Raw genomic sequence first — 20,566 nt, forward strand, 5'->3', positions numbered from 1 at the left:
GATCTCGCGGTTTGTGGGTTCGAGCCCCGCGTCGGGCTCTGTGCTGACTGCCAGCTCAGAGCCTGGAGCCTGTTTCAGAGTCTGTGTCTCTCTCTCTCTCTGACCCTCCCCTGCTCACGCTGTCTCTCTCTCTCTCCTAGAAATAAATAAAACATTAAAAAAAAAATTAAAAAAAAATCAGTGTATTATTAGTTGCTTTATTTTAAAAAGTATTTTAAAAGCCCTATTTTTAATATTTATTTTTTATTCTATTTTTTAAATGTTTTTTGGGTTTTTTGTTTGTTTGTTTTTATTTATTTCTGAGAGAGAGACAGTGTGTGTGAGCAGGGAAAGGTCAGAGAGAGAGGGAGACACAGAATCTGAAACAGGCTCCAGGCTCTGAGCTAGCTGTCAGCACAGAGCCTGACGCGGGGCTTGAACCCACGAATCGTGAGATCATGATCTGAGCCAAAGTTGGACACTTAACCGACCGAGCCACCCAGGTGCCCCTAATCTATTTATTTCTGAGAGAGAGAGAGCAGGTTAAGCATGGGGGAGAGGGGCAGAGGAGGAGGGGGGAGAGAGAAAGAGTCTTAAGTGGGCTCCACAGTCAGCCCAAAGCCCAACGCAGGGCCAGTCCCATGACCCTGAGATCATGACTGGAGTTGAAACCAGGAGTTGGATCCTCAACCCACAGAGCCACTGAGGCACCCACAGAGGCCTACATTTTTAAAATTTAATATGGGCAGTCATTTCTGATAAAATATGATGGAAGTTATTTAAAACTTAGCAAATCTTTTTGGCAGCTTTGTCATGATTTAGTGTGGGTATTTGAGAGTTAAAAATTTTGTTTTGGTCTTGTTTTTTTGGTCATTTTAGCTTTAACCTATTGACCAACTTAGAATTTTAGGAAAGGACTGAAAAGGAACTAGTTTCAAGAACCTCATTTATTGCTTTAATGGAATACCAGAATTTTTTTCTTTTTTTAAATTAATCTTTTTCTCTGGTTATAAGAGTACTACATGATTATTACAGATCCTTTGTAAGAAGTTATGGTTTAGATAAAATATCTTTCACCTTATCCCACTAACTAGCAAGGAGTACTGCTAAAATTTTGTTTTCAGTTTTTCGCCTCTGTGGTTTTAAAAAATATAATTTAGAGCACATTACGTATAATTTTGTGTTTCTTTTGATTTACTTAATCTAAATTTTAACGTGTCATTTTAAAAATAGAAGTTTCCATGTTTATAAAATATTTTTTTGTCTGAGATAACCCATTCCTGTACCTTTTTTTTTTTTAGCATTTGTATGATATCCCGTTTTTTATCCCATTTATTCCTATTATTGAAACTCTACCCTAAATTTCTTTGTCTATGTTTATTATTTCTACAGGACAGTTCTCAAACATTTTAGGCCCAGTTTCACTCTTAAAAATAATTGAGGACCCTCCCCCAAAACTTTTTAATTTATATCTATTAAGTAGCTTATTAGAAATTAAAGCATAAGATTTTTTTAAGTATTTAACAGTAATTACGTATTATATGACAAAATATAATTTTTAATGAAAACTAATTTCAAAATTGAGTGAACAGTGCCATTGTTTCACATTTCTGCAAAACTCTTTAAAGTCTGGCGTAACAGAAGATAGCAAGGTATATGGTATTTCCTCACATCTATTTCTACATTGAGTCCGTTGCCATGTCTTCTTTTGTTTGAAGTATAAGAACATCTGGCCTCACATATTCGGTTGTAGGAGGGAGCGATATTTTAGTGATCTTTTTAGATAATTATGGATAGTTATAGGTTTTTTGATCCTGTCCCAAAACTTAGGAAGTTGGCAGTTTCTTAAAGGTTCCTAACAATGTGGAATCTGAAATCATATAATGATGTTTTCATATTTATTACATTAAGATTCAGTGATCTGTGGGGCCGCCTGGGTGGCTTAGTCGGTTAAGCGTCCGACTTTCGCTTAGGTCATGATCTCGCGGTTCGTGGGTTTGAGCCCCGTGTCGGGCTCTGNGATTCAGTGATCTGTGGATGGATCTTTTACCTTTATATGATTCGGTTATATTGTGCTTTAGTTAAATGAAAAAGATATATATTTGGAAAATATCAATTCATTGAACTTCTAGATATTTTATTTTTTATTTATTTATTTATTTTAGATATTTTATTTTAAATGTTGACATTTTATTTATTTTTTTAATGTTGACATTTTAGAAAGTGGTGAAGANTTTTAATGTGCACATTTTAGAAAGCGGTGAAGCTGACGGTGGTGGATACAGTTTTCAAAGATGCTGATTTTCACTTGAAAGCTCAAATTTTTTCATTAGCAGGAAATACTGTCATTTTTCTTGATTTATTTTCAAGAAAATGTCAGTAATCAGATTGTCAGTTATTCTTTTAAGTAAAAATGGTAGTTCGTGAACAAAGCCTAGTTTAACTTCCAGTGTAACTATTTTATGAGTGCTTTTCCACTTTTCCTTCAGACAACCATTGTACTTTGGTATGAAACAGAAGTGTTTTATGCATGCTTTCCTGTTCATCACATAGAATATTAAGATGTAGTCAAAGGCTGAAATTTAGTAAAATTGATACCAATTTTTACTATTTCATCATGGACATCTGTTTAATAAGTAATAGCACTGGCCTTTTCCTTAGTTCTTAGGAGAGAGACTAAGTCCTTGGAATTTTCCAAGTATTGGGATTGTCTTTTCTACTTATGAGCCCTTTGAGTCACATCTGAATTTATTTGGGCTAAGACTTGATCAGATGACTAAGGCTGAGGGAAGGTCATCAGAAAAGACCAATGATGTGATTAGAATGTTGGAGGTTTTAGCCAGTCCAGCCGCAAGGGAAGAGAGGAAGGCTAGAGATGGAGTACAGTCACATGCAGTGAATAAGTCTGTCAGTCATACCTGTGCAGTGAAACACCAATAAAAGCTCTAGACACTGAAACTCAATCCATCTTCCTGTTTGGTATCAGTGTGCCAGGTAACGCAACCTGATTCCATGGAGAGTAGGCACAGAAGCCTTGCATTTGGGACCTTCCAAACTTTATCCTTCTTGATCTCCTCATTTGGTTGGTCCTGATTTGTGTCCTCTATATTAAAACTGTGATTGTGGGGCGCCTGGGTGGCTTAATTGGTTAAGCCTCTGAGTCTTGATTTCAGCTCAGCTCATGTTCTCACTTTTTGTGGATTCGAGCCCTGCATTGGGCTCTGCGCTGACAGAGAATTCTCTCTCCCTCTCTCCCTGTCTCTCTCTCTCTCCCAAAAATAAATAAAACTTGGGGGGGAACTGTGATTTTAAGTGTAGAGCTCTTCTGAGTTCTAGGAGTCATTCTAGCAAATTATCAATCCTAAGAGGGTCTTAGGAACCACCCTGATTAAAAAAAATTTTTTTAAATGGTAAGAGTACAGAGACTTGCTTTGTTCTTGACCTGGGGTAGGGGTTGGGGGGCATTTGACATTTTATCTTTAGTAGTTCTTGTCAGATATAATTATCTTTTACGTTTATATAATCAAAGTTATTTCTAGTCTTTTCAATTGTAAACAGGTTTTTCATGAATATCTCTGTAAGTTCACATACTTCTCTCTTATTTTCTTTAGAAAAGTTTCTATAGGTGGAATTGCTAAGTCAGAGTGTCAGTGTATTTTTATTTTTTATTTAATAATTTTAGGGGGTTTTTTTTTTTTTTTTTTTTGAGGGAGAGCAAGAAAGAGCATATGTGTGGGGGAGGGCCAAGGGGTGAGGAGGAGAGTGAGTCTTAAGCAGGCTCCTTTCCCAGTGTGGAGCCCACATTGAGATTATCACCTGAGCTGATATCAAGTGGCAGACGATTAACCGCCTGAGCCACCCAGGTGCCTCCTCAGTGTATTTTTAAAGCTTTTTTTTTTTTTTTTTTTAATTTTTATTTATTTTTGAGAGAGAGAGAGCACGAAGAGGGGAGGGGCAGAGAGAGAGACACAGACTCTGAAGCAGGCTCCAGACTCTGGGCGGTCAGCACAGAGCCCAATGAGGGTTTGAACCCACAGACCGCGAGATCATGAACCGAGCTGAAATCTGATGCCTAACCGACTGAGCCACCCAGGCACCCCAAAAGCTTTTGATGGTTAATGTAAAATTGCCTCCACCAAAAAATGGTATTACTTTTCTTACAGCAAAAATTTTTTTCTCCATATTATAAGCTCAGGGGTCGGAATGTTTTAATGTTTGCTAAACTGATCATTAAAAGGTGGTGTCATCTTAATTTACACATCATTGAATTTTTAAAAATATATTTGCATATTTTTATGAATTTTTTGATGCTTGCATCCATTTATTACTATGTACATTTTTTTGTTTATGGAATAAGAATTAAACCTGAGAAATCATATCATGAAAACTTGTGATCTCTATAATGAAGCAACTGAAGATGTTGAAGACTTGAAATAATGTCCATTAAAAATCATCCTTTTGGATCTGTTTCTTTTACTCTTTTGTTATTCAATTTTAAATATCTATTTGTGTAAGCTTGAATTCCATCTTATGTACATATAAGCTCTTAAGTACACTGAAAACCAGAAACCTTGCCATGTATCTTGTATGTTTCAACCTTGACCATTTTCACTTTCTGGAGTAAGTTTAAGTTGTGTATTTAGTGGTAAATATGGATAAATAAGATGCTTTTCAGTTTAAAAGCATAGCATCGATTGATCATATAAAAAGCATATTGTAGTTAGATGCTATACTGTCATTCCACTGAAATTGTGGCTATAATTGAGACTTGCAAATGTTATTTGGAAGTAGTTTTGATTACTCTTGGCTTGTCATCCCTTTATCTCACTACTTCAAAGGTGTATTTTATATTTTTATATTTTTCATCATGTAAAGTATCAGTGATTTTAAAATGTAACAAAAAAGCACTACATGGCTCACTTGACGCTCATTCATCTAAATGGAGATGTTCTTAACTAAGTACATTTAAACTGTTTATGATACATGACCACAAATTTCTATTATTTATGAAGTGTGGATGAATTTACAGTTCCTGATCTCCAAAATTCTATTTTAGGGGACAAAAGTTACAGAACTATATCCTTTAAATAATAACATTTAGTGTAGAATTCTAAAAAGAATGTTTACCAAGTTGTCAGATGATGAGTGATGTTAAAGATATGTTGACGCTGGCACTCCTGGCTGGCTCTGTTTTTGGGGTGTGCAACTCTCAATCTCAAGGTTGTGAGTTCGAGCCTCACATTGGGTGTAGAAATTACTTTTAAAAAAAATAATAAATTAAAAATTTTTTAATGAAATGTTTGAAGCTTTCATGAGCATTAGTCAGCTGTCAAAAGGATAGTCTTTTTGTCATTGTTGGTATTTTTCTCTCTCTAACTTGAATATAGCGTAGTATTAGTTGTCTCATTTTACTATTAGCCCTAGGTTTTGTTTTTGCTTTTGCTTGTACTTGCTATTAGCATTAGTAAAACTAATTTCTACCAGACTTCTAGAAGAAGATGGCATCAATTACACTATTATTATAATTTTTGTCACTTAGAGTCAGAGCTTCCCCATAGTGTCTTAGTTTAGTTTATTTGTGCATTCTACTTTTAAAAATTGAAGGATTTCCAAAACAGGAAATAGAAAAATATAAGAGCAAGATGAAGATTTCTGGAGCTGAATTACACGAAAATCCAGGGCTTATAAGTTCAAATTTCTTCATACAAAATTATGGCTTTGCATAAAAACATAAAACTTTTCATTTTATAAAAATAGGATTATGTCCATTGACTGGACCTTTGAGTCATTTAATTCTTCCATTAACTTTTAGTATTGACTCTTTCAGGGAAGGCTCTCTATTCATCACCTATCTTTATATAAACAGCAAAAAACTCATCACAGAGAATACCTATATGTAGAAATTGCTCTTGTATCTGTTTTATTTTTATTGTATTATAAACATTTCTGGCCATTATTCTGATTCTAGGGCATTCTGTTTCTGATAAATAAATATAGTGGGAAAATGAGGGCTCTAAGATCTAAGAGAAGGAGCCTCTGAGAAGTAATCTGTTACTTGAGGCTGCTTTTCTCTTATGGGTGTGTATTCATTCAGTCCTAGAAAAAACTGCAGAGAAAGGCTGAAAATCTAAGTAGAACTTTCAGCATATTCACAGAGGTCCATAAAGAAGGGTACTTGGTTAAAAAAAAACAAACAAAAAACAAACAAACATGGGGTGCCTGGGTCGTGGTCGGTTAAGCATCCAACTCTTGCCAACTCTTGGTTTTGGCTCAGGTCATGATTTCAGTTTTGTAAGTTTGAGCCTTGTGTTGGGCTTGGTGCTGGCAGCACAGAGCCTGGCTGGGGTTCTATTTCTCTCCCTCTCTCTTCTCCCCAACTCGTGCTGTCTCTGTCTTTCTCAAAATAAACTTCAAAAAAATTATTTTAAAAGAAACAATCTCTTTCTAAACAAACACAGCCTCTCTGACCTTTAGTTACGGATGCTGACCTAATCCAGAGCCTCAGGTTTTTTTCAGTATTTTGTTTGTTTATTTTTGAGAGAGTGCAAGTGGGTGAGGGACAGAGGATCTGAAGTGGGCTCTGCACTGACAACAGTGAGCTTGATGTGGGGCTCAAACTTAGGAACCGCGAGATCATGACCTGAGCCAAAGTTGGATGCTCAACCAACTGAGCCACCCAGGTGCCCCTCAGTTTTTTCATATAAACACAATAAAAAAGCAATCAGCAGCATGAAGAACGAAGGCCATATGCCAGAAATCAAGAGGAAAACAGACAAGAGAAGTGAGGCTTTGGGATCCAGATAATAGGATTATCAGACATAGATTTTAAGGAACTAATCATTTTAACTGCAGTTTGGGCATAGCTGAAGAGTTATAAGTGAACTGAAAGAAATCTCAGAAAAAATCATTCAGATTAAATCAGAGAAGTCACAAGGGTAGAAATCCAGAAAAGATCTGTGACACTTGATGAAATGGACAAGTATTTAAGGTCCCGGAAAGAAACAAGATGGAAGAGGTACAACTGAGAATTTTCTAAAATGGAGAAAAAGCATTAACCTACAAATTTAAGAACATTTATAAATCCAAATTCCAAGCAGGATAAATACATTAAGAAACTGTTAGAAGACATATATAGAAATCATAGTCAAAATTGGAAATGATCCAAATGTCCATCAATAGGAGGATGTATAGAGGCGCCTGGCTGGCTCAGTTGGAAGAGCATGCAGCTCGGGATCTCAGGGTTGTGTGTTTGAGCTCCACATTGCGTGTAGAGATTACTTAAATACAACTTAAAAAAAAAACCCAAAAGAACAGCAGTAGGGCAGATAAGTAGTACCAGCAATATAATGGGATACTTAACAGCAGTGCAAAAGAATGAAGTATACATTCAATATGAATGAAATTTACAGACAAGATGTTAAGGTAATCAACTACAAAAGAGTATATACTGTATTTTTTTATGTATGTGAATTCCAAAATAAGAGAAGTCTAATCTTTGAAGTCATAATAGGGACGGCTTGTGGGAAAGGCAGGAAATTATTGAGTGAGAAAAGACCAGGCTTCTGGTTGATGGTCATGCAAGTATATTCATTGTGAAAAGTTTAATTGAGCTCCCCACTTAAGATTTATAAACTCTATGCATACATGTTATTCTTTAACATCTAAATACAAACAAACCACACTGAGACCCTTTTCACTAGCAGACCATCACTAAATAAATACTAAAATATTTTTTAGGCAGAAGAGTTTAGATGCAGAAAGAAATGAAGAACACCTAAAAGTCAATAGTGTATCTAATACTAGATTTTTGGATAAATCATGTAACTTCTAGGTCTTAATTTTCCTTGCATGTAATCAGGGGTTTTTACCAAATAATCTATTTTGTCCCTTCTCTTAAAACATACTTGGAAGGATATGGAAGAATTTGAGAGATTGAGTTTAACCTGGAGACACAAATACCAAAAATAAAATTAAATAAAAATTTGATGAAATAAACTCTGAAATTTCGAGAAACTAAATAGTTGTGGTATTAGCAAAGTAAGCATTTGCTTGCTTTATGCACCAAAGCTAACATGAAAAGGAAATTGCAGAATCTAATTATTGTCCTGAGCATATATTGATGTCTCACATTCCATAGTTATATATAAATATGCTCCCTTTAAGTATGGATAACTCCCTAAAATTTTAAAGACCAATATTTTTTCTTTGGGGTTATTTCTCCCATATTAATGGTAATAACAAATCTTGTAATGGTTGGTATCCTTCATTTCTGTTATTTATTAAATCTGTTACCTATCTAGCTATGTGATATGCAGAAATGTTTGATCCCAGAATGCAACCTATGTTTGTTCTACAGATGAATATGTAATTTTTGTTTTCTTTGGAATGGTTCAGAAGTAGGAAAATTAAGTAGTAATGAAAATTCTATTAGGTGATAAAAATTTATTGTAATATATTCTATATTTCCAGTATGTCATCCTGTGGACTTAAAGAGTTGCTTTTGTTACTTGTTCTGTTTTATTTTTGCTTGTAAAGTAAAGGTATCTTGAAATAGGACAAAGAAAATTGGAAGGAGTAGGTGGGGGGTAGTGTACTCTGAAAGGCTTTTGAGGACGTGATGGATGGAGGAGGGCCATAGACCTCTTGTTACTGACCAAAGCGATTTTTGAAGAGAGGTGACAGAATAATTCCATACTCTTAGGTCTCACAGCTTCACCATCATGTAAGAGTAAGTTAGAAAGGCAGAACCTTGGGGCACGTGGGTGGCTCAGTTGGTTAAGCATCTGACTTCAACTCAGGTCATAATCTCATGCTTTGTGAGTTCAACACAGAGCCTGCTTCACGTCCTCTGTCTCCCTCTCTCTCTGCTCCTCCCCTGCACTTGCACTCACTCGCTTGCTTGTTCTCAAAAATAAACATTAAAAAAAAAGAAACGCGGGACCTCAGGCCCTTCCCTAGACCTATTGATTTAGAATCTATGTATGTATATGTGTATGTATTTATATATTTTTAAGTAATCTCCACACCTATCGTGGGGCTCTAACTCACAGCCTCAAGATCAAGAGTTGTATGCTCTATGACTGAACCAGCCAGGCACCCCTAGAATCTCTGTTTAAGTAAGATTCTTAAGTGATCTCATGAATGTTAAGGTTTGAGAAACATTACTACCGGTACTTAATACTATTTTTACCATTTTGAAGCTAACAATACGATGGAGGAGTCCCTGTGTGAAGTTAGGAAAGCTAAGTCTTTGCAGAATAATCTATCACCTATATTAATGATTATAAAATAATATTTAGAAGGCTGAGAAGAAATTGTAAAAAGAGTTGCTTTCGGGGCGCCTGGGTGGCTTAGTCAGTTAAGCGTCTGACTTTCGCTTAGGTCATGATCTCGTGGTTCGTGGGTTCGAGCCCCGCGTCGGGCTCTGTGCTGACTGCCAGCTCAGAGCCTGGAGCCTATTTCAGAGTCTCTGTCTCCCTCTCTCTCTGACCCTCCCCTGCTCACACTGTCTCTCTCTCTCTCCTAGAAATAAATAAAAATATATTTAAAAAAAAAATTGCTTTAAAAAGTGTTTTGGAGGGGTGCCTAGCTGGCCTAGTTGGTAGAACATGCAGCTCTTGATCTTGAGGTCATGAGTTCAAGCCCCACCCCTGGGTGTAGAGCTTAGTTAAAATTAATAAATAAATAAAATTTAAAATAAATAGGGGTGCCTAGGTGGCTCAGTCAGTTGAGCATCTGACTCTTAATTTTGGCCTAAAGCAAGGATCTATGGTCATGGGATCGAGCCCCACATCAGTCTCCTTGCTGAACATGATGCCTGCTTAAGATTTTCCCTATCTCTCTCTGTCTCTCTCTCTCTCTTTCTTTTTCTTTCCTCTCCCCGCCCACGCCCTTCTCTTCTGCTTATGCTCTCGCTCTCTAAAATAAAATGAATAAAAAGTATTTTGGAGAGGAGTAGACTGATGTTCTACATTTACTTGAAATACACAAAACACATGGGTGTTTAGAGGGATGAATTGATGACAAAGCAAAAATAGTAAAATAGTAGAGAATAGACTTGGTGGGAATGAGTGGCCACTGAAGAAAATTTTTTCTTCTCTATGCTTTATATTTTTCATAATGTTAGGGAGGAAGTGGTTATGAAAATGGACATATACCAGATTCTGTAGTTATCTTTGATTTGCATATTTGCTTTATTTCATAATGTATTAATACTTTTCGAGAAGAAAAGGTGGCTAATATTTTTTTTTTTTTTGCAAATGCCCTGTGTACCAAACATACTGCTTTACTGTATGCATTATCTCATTTAGTCTTCATAACACTCTGATGAGTTAGATGTCATTTCCAGTTTGTAGGTGAGAAACCAAGGCACAATTTAACGTACTTTCATCATCTAGTGAGCTCAGAAGATGCATTTTGAACCTGGGGTCCTTAACTTAAGAGTAGGTAACTACTGCATTGCACAATTCAAGGGCCACCATTTTACAGTTTTGGCACAATAGAGTATCGTTCAAATACAGAGTGGATAGGGGTGCCTGGCTGGCTCAGTCGGTTAAGCTTCTGACTTCAGCTCAGGTCACGATCTCACAACTTGTGTGCTCGAGCCCTACATCAGGCTCTCGGCTGACAGTTCAGAGCCTGGAGCCTCCTTCGGATTCTGTGTTCCCCTCTCTTTCTGGCCCTCCCTCTCTCTCTCAAAAATAAATAAACATTTAAAATTATTACTTTAAAAAATGGTACAAAAACAGACACGTGATTAATGGAACAGAATAGAGAACCCAGAAATGGACCCACAGATATATGGCCAACTATTCTTTCACAAAGCAGGAAAGAATATCTGATGGAATAGACAGTCTCTTCAGCAAATACTGCTGGGAAAACTGGACAGCAAAATGCAGGAAAATGAACCTGGACCACTTTCTTTACACCGTACACAAAAATAAATGCAAAATGGATGAAAGACCTAAATGTAAGACAGGAAGCCATCAAAATCCTAGAGGAGAAAGGCAAAAAAAAATCTCTTTGACCTTGGCCGCAGCATCTTCTTACTCAACACGTCTCTAGAGGCAAGGGGAACAAAAGCAAAGATGAATGATTGAGACCTCATCAAAATAAAAGCTTCTGTACTGCGAGTGAAACAATTAGCAAAACTAAAAGGCAACTGACAGAATGGGAGAAGATATTTGCAAATGACATATCAAATAAAGGGTTAGTATCCAAAGAAGACATCCAGATGGCTAACAGACACATGAAAAGATGCTCAACATCACTCATTATTAGGGAAATACAAATGAAAACCAGTGAGATACTACCTCATACCTGTCAGAATAGCTAAAATTAACAACTCAAGCAACAACAGATGTTGGCAAGGATGCGAAGAGGAACCCTTTTGCACAGCTGATGGGAATGCAAACTGGTGCAGCCACTCTGAAAAACAGTATGCGGGTTCCTCAAAAAATTAAAAACAACTACTCTACCACCCAGCAATTGCACTACTAAGTATTTATCCAGGGGATACAGGTGTGCTGTTTCAAAGTGGCACATGCACCCCAATATTTAGCACAGTGCTATCGACAATAACCAAAGTATGGAAAGAGCCCAAAGGAGATGTGGGGGGGCGGGTGTGTGTGTGTGTGTGTTTGTATATAATGGAATGTTACTTGGCAATCAAAAAGAATGAAATCTTGCCATTTGCAACTACGTGGAAGTAGAGGGTATTATGCTAAGTGAAATGAGCTTAAAAGAGACTCTTAAATACAGACAAGAAACTGAGGGTTGCTGGAGGAGTTGTGGCTGTGGGGATGGCCTAAATGGGTAAGGGGCCTTAAGGAAGATACTTGTTGGAATAAGCCCTGGGTATTATACATGGTGGGGAGAATCATTGGTATCTACTCCTGAAATGATTATTGCACTATATGCTAACTAACTTGGATGTAAATTAAAAAATAAATAAATGAAATGGAAAAAAAAAAAAAAAGAATACAAAGTGGGTAGTTCCCCTGGGATTGTACAACAGGGTTACCTGGCCTTGACCATTTGCTTATAGGGCCGCCTCACTATTCTCTTAAACTTGCAAAATGAAAATTTAAAATATTTTTCTGATGTGAATTTTGAATTGTTCCATGACTTTTTCTTGTGTGTTTTATTTTTAAGATTCTTGGATCTCCCAGTCAGCATCATTTCCCCGTAATCAGAAACAGCCAGGGGTGGATTCTTTATCTTCAGTGGCCTCCCTTCCTAAACAGATTTTCCAGTCTTCAGTCCAACAGCAACTTACTAAAGCAGCTAAAATCACTTGTGCACACTGCAAAAAACCTTTACAGAAGGGACAGACAGCTTATCAACGAAAAGGATCAGCTCACCTCTTTTGTTCTACCACCTGCCTTTCTTCCTTCTCTCATAAGCGCACTCCAAAGAAACGCAATGTAATATGTAAAAAGTAAGCTGTACTTTTCAACATGGCTCCATATAGTTGGATACTGGCAGTATAGATGTGTGTTGAATGTAATTGGAGAGCTGTATAGATTCACGGATACAGTTGCTGCAAAGATATCTTCAAGTTTATTGAGCTTGACTTATCCTAGAGTATGTCAGAGCTATGAGTTCATTTGTACTGTCCTTACTCGAGGCAGGAAAGGGGAATGTAAAAATTGACCCTCTCTCTGCCACTGCCTTTGCCTTGCTCCTCCCCATCTTTTACCTTAATTCTACCAAGTTGCTACCACCTTTTTGGAGTGCTTCAAAAAGTCATAATAACCTGTGACGAGGTTCTTGTGCTACAAAATGTTTATCTCCGAGTCATCTCCTGCCATATTACTTAGGAACCCTTGACAGTGAAACCGAAAGTGGGTTTACCAAAACCTAGTAAGACCCAAAAATTCCAGTAGATTCTTAGGATTAAATTATGAGAAAATGAAAAATGTCATTTCTTGTTCATATATTTGACTTTTATTAAAATGTAATATTCTTAAGTTGCATCTGTCCCTTGTGTTTCAGAAATGCACCTACAAAAAATGCTACTACTGTTCAAGTTGAGTCAAAAGACTCCTCCCGAGAATTTTGTCGAACATCTTTGCCTCCCTGTGAAGACAACCAGAATCTTAGAAAGAGAGTTAATAAATCAAGATGTATAATCTGTAGTAAACTAACAGAGGTCTGGGTTTTTATATCTTATTTAAGCTATTATGTAGGTTAACAGGGATAATTTTAATTTTTAAGTGTTGTTATATGCTCTGCCATCTACATAATACAAATGTCCTGGATCTACACAATGAAATTAAAGGGAAGGATAAAGATATGTTAGAACTAACTCTTTTGTGAATGAATATCCCATTTGCATGCTATAGAAAGTATACAGCTATTTCCATGGAATTGAATATATTCATAAACTAAGCGTTAGTGTTCGGGTGAATTTTGTTCTTATTAGTCACTAAGTAAACGTGCAAGTTCAGGACATGTAGGAAGCAACCAGTCCTGGTACAAGAATATACAGAACAAGTGGAGTGTAAGTGTGTTGATCACATTTCTTAAGTGGTATTGCCATCTTTCCAGTTGCTGAAAGAAGAAACATGCATACAGGCAGTCCTTACATAACATACTCCTTGGCAACTGAAGTTGGTGTTCCCTGGAGCTGTGCAAATTGAGGACATGATTTTATCTCTGTTACCATAGAACTGAGCAAAGCAAGAACCATCTTCTGTATATACAGACACCATCCTGAGTATAGTAATATGGACTTTTAGCACCTTCTATGAATTAGGGTAGTGAAGTTTATAATAACAAAAATTCCAAGTCCATTTCTTTTAATCAGGTCATATCAAAATCTTCAAAACAGTCTGTTTCCTCTAGGTCTTAAGTGTCTCTAGGGAAGTTATTACTTATTTTATAGTTTTTATTCCATGAATCTTACCTTTTTTGTAAAATCAAAGATAAAAGTGAAAGTAATGAAATTTACTTTTTAGTCTTTTCCCTGAATATTTCTTCCACTGAGAAATAATTAGAGATTGTTTCTTTTGAAGAAAGTAGTTATCTCATTGCTTACTGTGCTACTCTGGCTCATTCTTTTAATAAATTCTGACTTTTCTTTTAGATTCGTCATGAAGTCAGCGTTAATAATGTAATACATAAACTATGCAGTAACCAGTGCTTTAATAAGTACAGGTTAGCTAATGGTCTGATAATGAATTGCTGTGAACAGTGTGGAGAGTACTTGCCTAGTAAAAGTGCTGGGAACAATGTCCTGATCATTGAAGGTCAGCAGGCAAGATTTTGCTGCCAAAGTTGTGTTAATGAATATAAACAGGTAATTATTTTCAATGCGTTTAAATGATCAAGTATACAATAGCTTTTCCTTGTTAACTTACATTAACCAGACTTATCTTAGAGTCTCATTTAGTTCCGTTTTTGTTAATCAGTCACTGAGCTGTCCCATCTCAAATGAGTTTTGAAATCAATTGATTATCCTAAGCTAGTTTTCCTTCCTCTTCCAATTTTTAGAATAGCTTGTGAAGAATAGGTATTAACTTTTCTTTTTTTAAAAAATTTTTTTATAGTTTATTTTTGAGACAGAGACAGCGTGAGTGGGGGAGAGGCAGAGAGAGAGGGAGACACAGAATCTGAAGCAGGGTCCAGGCTCAGAGCTGTGCGATGCGGGGTTCGAACCCACAAACTGAAAGATCATGACCTGAGCCAAAGTCGGACACTTAACCAATTGAGCCACCCAGGCGCCCCAATGTTAACTTTTCTTAAATTTTTGCTTGGTGGAATTCACCTGTGAAGTGAGTCCTAGAGTTTTGTTTGTTGAGAATTTTTTGATTGATTCAATTTCATTACTAGTAATTAGTCTGTTCAAATTTTTTATGTCTTCTTGATTCAGTTTTGGAAGATTATAGGTTTCTAGGAATTTACCCATGTCTTTTAGGTTGTCCATATGTCAGCATATAGCTTTATTATAGTATTTCCTTGTAATCTTTTGTATTACTGTAGTATTATTATTTCCTCCCCATTTCTGATTTTATCTGAGTATTCTTTTTTTCTTGATGAGTAGCTAATGGTTTATCAATTCCGTTTATCTTTTCAAAGAACAAGCTCCTGGTTTCATTGGCCTTTAAATAAGTGAATAAATAAATAAATAAATAAACAAACTCACCGGTTTTTAAAGCTCCCAGGCTTAAGTCCCACTGATATATTTTTTTTTAGGCAGAGGCATTACTTCATTCAGGCAGGGATGCACCAGACACAGCACAGCTGGAATGCAGGGGTCAGGACATGGAAGCGCACCTTCACCCAGTTACCCCAGGAGGGTGCAGTGAGTGGAGACGGCTGGTGAGCCCTCTGGGGAGCTCTGTACTCCCTCTGGGAGGAGCCTTTCCCAGCTCACAGGAGGGAAAGAAAAGGAATGCAAGTAAAGGGGCCTAGTCCTGTAGTCATTCAGCTAAGCGCCACTGATTTCTAAAGCCTCTGGAGTTAAGCCCTGCTGGTTTTCAAAGGCACAAGTTACAGTGACTCAGATCCCCAGTGTCAAGGGTACCCAGTAGGGTCTGAGCCTCTCTCTTCTCTGTGCTTGTGTTGGCCCTCTTGCTTGTGGTTAGTTTTACTAGGTATTTATTTGGTTCCCAGGCACATCTCTTGTCAGTGTGAACTTATCTCTGTGTTTAGCCATAGAAGGTCTTTTCTGCCAGTCTTTAGGCCATTTTCTAGTTCGTTGTGTAGATGTAGCTGTTTTCTTGTGTCCGTGAAGCGAGATGAGGCCAGGACCCTCCTACTCTGCTGTCTTTCATCAGTTGGTACCAAATCATTTTTATGGGAAAAAGTAAGATTTTTTTTTTTTTTTTAATGCTTATTTTGAGAGAGGTCTTTGCGCTGTCAGCACAGAGCCCGACATAGGGCTTATTCTCCCCAACTGTGAGATCATGACCTGAGCTGAAATCAGTAGATGCTTAACCAACTGAGCCACTCAGGTACCCCTCTGATCTCATGGTTTTAATTAATATATCCTCATGATTTCCAAAATATATCTGTAGATGATAATTTCCCCTCTTTTTAAAAAATTTTTAAAATGTTTTTATTTATTTCGAGAGAGAGACAGCGTGAGCAGGGGAGGGTCAGAGAGAGAGGGAGACACAGCCTGTCTGAAACAGGCTCCATGCTCTGAGCTAGCTGTCAGCTCAGAGACCCCAGTGCAGGGCTCGAACCCAGGAAACCAGAGATCATGTCCTGAGCCGAAGTAAGCAAGTAAGCGACTGAGCCACCTAGGCACCCCTCCCCTCTTTTTTTGTTTTTTTGAAGTTTGTTTTATGTGTAGATATTTCTTTCAATTTCAGACAAATCTACCCATCTGTCATCTCCATTTGAATGTTCCACAGATATCTCAAATTCCATGTCTAAAGCTGAAACTCCAAACCTTTTTTTCATTCTGTTTCCCATATCAGTAAATGGTCCCATCATTCAGTCAGATGCCTAGGTAGAAATTTAGGGCCATCCTTTACTCCTCCTCCTTCCTTAGCCTCCAGAGCCACTCAGTTACCAATAATCCAGATTCTACTTTCTAAATATCTCTCAGGTCTATCCTGTCTTTATTCCTATAATCCTAGACCAAGCCATCATCTCTCTTGTCAGAATGACTCCCACAGTTTGTTGGCTGTTTCTGCACCACTGGTCTTCCTTACAGTTAGAAATCATAATACAGTCAGAGCAGTCTAAATACAAACTTGGGTATGCTGTTCCTGCTTTTTTTACATAACTGCCACCAATATGGCTTTCAGGGTTAAATCAAAACAAAGTTCTCTTAGTTTTGTAAACATTGAATGCAGTGTTCAAGTTGTGCTGTGTACAAAAAGATTATAGCTAGTAGGATACCATTTGCATTATCTACATCTTTGTTTCAAATTTTTCTTAATTTTATTATTGACTCTAAAATCAGTTCTATGTCTTTTTATTAAATGGAACCATACAAAATGTGATACTTTATAGCTGGCTTTCACATATACTGTTTTCAGTGTTCATCCAGGTTGTAGCATATAACTTCACTTGTTTTGGGGGCGCCTAGGTGGCTCAGTTAGTTAAGCGTCCGACTTCGGCTCAGGTCATGATCTCATAGTTCTTGGGTTCGAGTCCACATCGGGCTCTGTGCTGACAGCTCAGAGCCTGGAGCCTCCTTCAGATTCTGTGTCTCCCTCTCTCTCTCTCTGCCCCTCCCCGGCTCGCTCTCTGTCTCTTAAAATAAAGACATAAAAAAAACCTTTTTTTAAATAACTTCACTTGTTTTTATCGCCAAATACGATTTCATTGTATGGATAATACCCACATTTTTTCCCCACATTTTTTAATTTTTTTTTTTAACCTTTATTTATTATTGAGAGAGCATGAGCATGGGAAGGGCAGAGAGGGAGAAACACAGAATCCAAAGCAGGCTCCAGGCTCTGAGCTGTCAGCACAGAGACTGACGCAGGGCTCAAACCCACAAACCACGAGATCATGACCTGAGCTGAAGTTGGATGCTTAACTGACTGAGCCACCCAGGTGTCCTTCCCCACATTTTTTGTTTATCCATCAGTAATGGACATTTTAATTATTTTTACTTTTTGGCTATTATGAATAATGTTGCTATGAACACTTAGTACAAATCTGTGTAGATCTGCATTTTCATTCTGGTGTTGGTGGGTCATATGTAACTCTTTAAACTTTTCAAGAATTGCCAGGCTGTTTTCCAAGGTACCTGTACCATTTTACATTTGCACTATCACCTTAGGAAGGTTTTAGCTTTTCCGTGTCTTTGCCAACACTTGCCATTATATCATATATCTTTTTTTATAGCCACCCTAGTGGATGTGAAGTGGTATGAGGTGTTTTTGATTGATATTTGATGACAAATGATGAGCAACTTTTCATGTGCTATTGAGCATTTATATATACATTAATCTTAACAATTCTAACTTAAATTGTAATCTGTTTCTCTCAGATGATGGAAACAAAATCAAAAAATTTATCAGCATCAGAAAACAGAAAAAGGAATGCTGTTAGAGAAGAAAATGAAAGGAAGTTAAATGGACCATTGAATACTCTTTTAGAAAAAAAAGAGGGAATACCAGAAAAAAAGGAAAAGACTTCAGAGCTACAGGTTTTGGCAGAACGTAGGACAGATACATCACTGATCAGACAGGATGTGAATTTACCTTCTGTAACCATAGCTGATAAATTTCAAGCGCAACTGGAAGAGAAAAAATCAGAAGACTCCGTTATATCAGTTGTACTTTCTGCAGACCCAGGTACATGGCCCCGTGTTTTAAATATTAAACAACGGGACATTCTTGTTGAAAATGATCCACCTCAAGTAAGAAATTTTAACTTTCCAAAAGACAATACAGGGAGGAAGTTTTCAGAAACTTATTATACACGAATTCTTCCAAATGGTGATAAAACCACTAGATCCTGGTTACTTTATTCAACCTCAAAAGATTCTGTGTTTTGTTTGTATTGCAAACTCTTTGGGGAAGGAAAAAATCAACTGAAGAATGAGAATGGGTGCAAAGATTGGCAGCATTTATCACATATTCTTAGCAAACACGAAGAAAGTGAAATGCATATCAATAATAGTGTTAAGTATTCAAAATTAAAATCTGATTTGAAAAAAAATAAAACTATGGAAGCTGCAGAACATGGATTACATAAGAATGAGAAAAATGATGGTGTGCTATTGTTGTACACAAAATATACCTGATGTGGTTTTGACATTGAGGTCATATATTTATTCAGAAAAGATCTATACCCTAACAGTACCATTTGTGTTGTGAAGTTGCTACAACTTTTCAACAGTTCATTAGCAATAAGTATAATAGCAAATAGTAAAGAATGTTTGTTTCAAGTTCTAAAGCTAATTGGACTCAATAGTAATTAATGCAGATTTCAGTAAAGGCAATTGTTATGTTTTCATTCTGTCAATTCATACCTTTTAAAACTGGCATTTGAGGGCTAACATTTGATAGGTTTGGTTAATTTTCTGTTCTGATTGCTTTGAAGAAAGGAGAGAAAGGCTTAAATTTATCAATACTAGTTTGAACAAGATACTTTGTGAACATTTTCATCATTATTATTAAAGTAAAAACATTCAGAAACTGAAAGTTTCAGTTTCTTGGAAACTAAAATTGCAGCTTTTTGCTATTAAACCAAATACCTGCGATTTCTTTCTTTTGGGCAAAACATTGTTTTATTATTTGGGCCAAACGGCATTATTTGTTACATTATATTAAGGTGATTACTTTGCATTTAATTGGTTTTAATTTAATTTATAAATGGTTTAGATTTTATTGTGTGAGAAGTATAAGAATAAATGTATACCTATTTTTATGTTAGTACAAATATAAGAAATATTAAAGATATATTAAGTTAACCTTTAGGTGTTGTGGCAATTTTTTTCCCCTCTGAAGACTATGTGCTTGAAATTCAAGAAACACATTAATGAAAATTAAGGCTCTCCACTTTTTCAAATGATCAGTGCTCCCATTACTATATATTTAGTAATTCTCCTTTTGTATCTGATTTCGAATTCCAACTTTATCATATATTAAATTCTTACATATACTTGGGCTTTGTCTCAAAACTCTGAAACAAAATGACAAATGAACAATGACTAGAGTAAAACTCGCTGTATTTTTGGTGGGATGACACTAGGAGTACGTGGAGACTCTGTCACTGATGCCAGTGCTTAAAACTATTATTAGAATACCCACAGAAATCATTATTAATTTATAACCATTTTGTTTTTTGATAACTATTTCAGTCTTTCAGAGTTGGATCTGAATCAGGCTTTGGGATGTTACCAAAAATTGAGTTTACTTTTAGAGGCCTAAGAAAATATTCTAGAGAATATAACACAGGTTTTGAAGTTCCTTTCCAAATGTTTAATGTGCTCATTATTTCTTTAAAACTTAAAGCTAATTGAATGACATTTATTATATGATTATGTTAGATAGATACTTGGTATCTGAGCAAACTAATGAAATCAACCAGTGGCTACTTAAGATAATTTGCTAAAAACAAATTTACCTATTGAGAAAACAAAATTAAATCCTATCCTCTAAATTCTTATTAATTATTTATTCTTATTCAACATACTATAAGGCACCATAAGCTCTTGATGTAGTATTGAATTAAATGTGAAAAATTCCGGGGAGCCTGGGTGGAGAGTGTCTGACTCTTGGTTTTAGCTCAAGTCATAATCTCATGATTGTGAGATGGAGTCCTGCATCAGTGCTGGCAGCACAGAGCCTTCTTGGGATTCTGTCTCCCTCCCTGCCCTTCCCCTGCTAACATACGTGCACATGTGTTCATTCTTTTTTTCTCTCTCTCAAAAAAATAAACATTCAAAAATTTCAAAAGATGTAAATGCCAGGGTGCCAGGAAGGCTCAGTCAGTTAAAGTGTCCCAATTCTTGATTTCGGTTCAGGTCGTGATCTCATGGTTCATGAGTTTGAGCCATGCATCGGGCTCACACTGATGATGTGGAGTCAGTTTGGGATTCTCTCTCCCTCTCTCTCTGCCGCTTCAACTCTCTCTCTTTCAAAATAAACCTAAAAAAAATTAGATGCTG

General features: G+C 36.6%; 1 protein-coding gene across 12 annotated transcripts in view; it reads left to right on the top strand.

Annotated features, from left to right (window-relative positions):
• Positions 1–19,309, top strand: part of ZMYM5 (zinc finger MYM-type containing 5) — a 31,438-nt gene extending 12,129 nt beyond the window's left edge. For 7 of the 12 annotated variants that reach the window (XM_077774703.1, XM_077774704.1, XM_077774708.1 and 4 more), the window contains 5 exons: positions 12,133–12,418; positions 12,976–13,132; positions 14,069–14,281; positions 15,178–15,303; positions 17,939–19,309. In XM_077774703.1, coding sequence (XP_077630829.1) covers positions 12,133–12,418; positions 12,976–13,132; positions 14,069–14,281; positions 15,178–15,303; positions 17,939–18,697 — 1,541 coding nt within the window. In that variant the 3' untranslated portion in view covers positions 18,698–19,309. Of the gene's footprint in view, positions 1–2,233; positions 3,655–12,132; positions 12,419–12,975; positions 13,133–14,068; positions 14,282–15,177; positions 15,304–17,938 lie in introns of those variants that run through there. The other 5 variants (XM_077774706.1, XM_077774709.1, XM_077774712.1 and 2 more) reach the window with 5 other exon arrangements.
• The last annotated feature ends 1,257 nt before the right edge of the window (positions 19,310–20,566 follow it).

This window comes from Crocuta crocuta, unplaced genomic scaffold (assembly GCF_008692635.1).
Source record: "Crocuta crocuta isolate KB4526 unplaced genomic scaffold, BGI_CrCroc_1.0 scaffold277, whole genome shotgun sequence".
In the NCBI taxonomy this organism is placed as follows: Eukaryota; Metazoa; Chordata; class Mammalia; order Carnivora; family Hyaenidae; genus Crocuta; species Crocuta crocuta.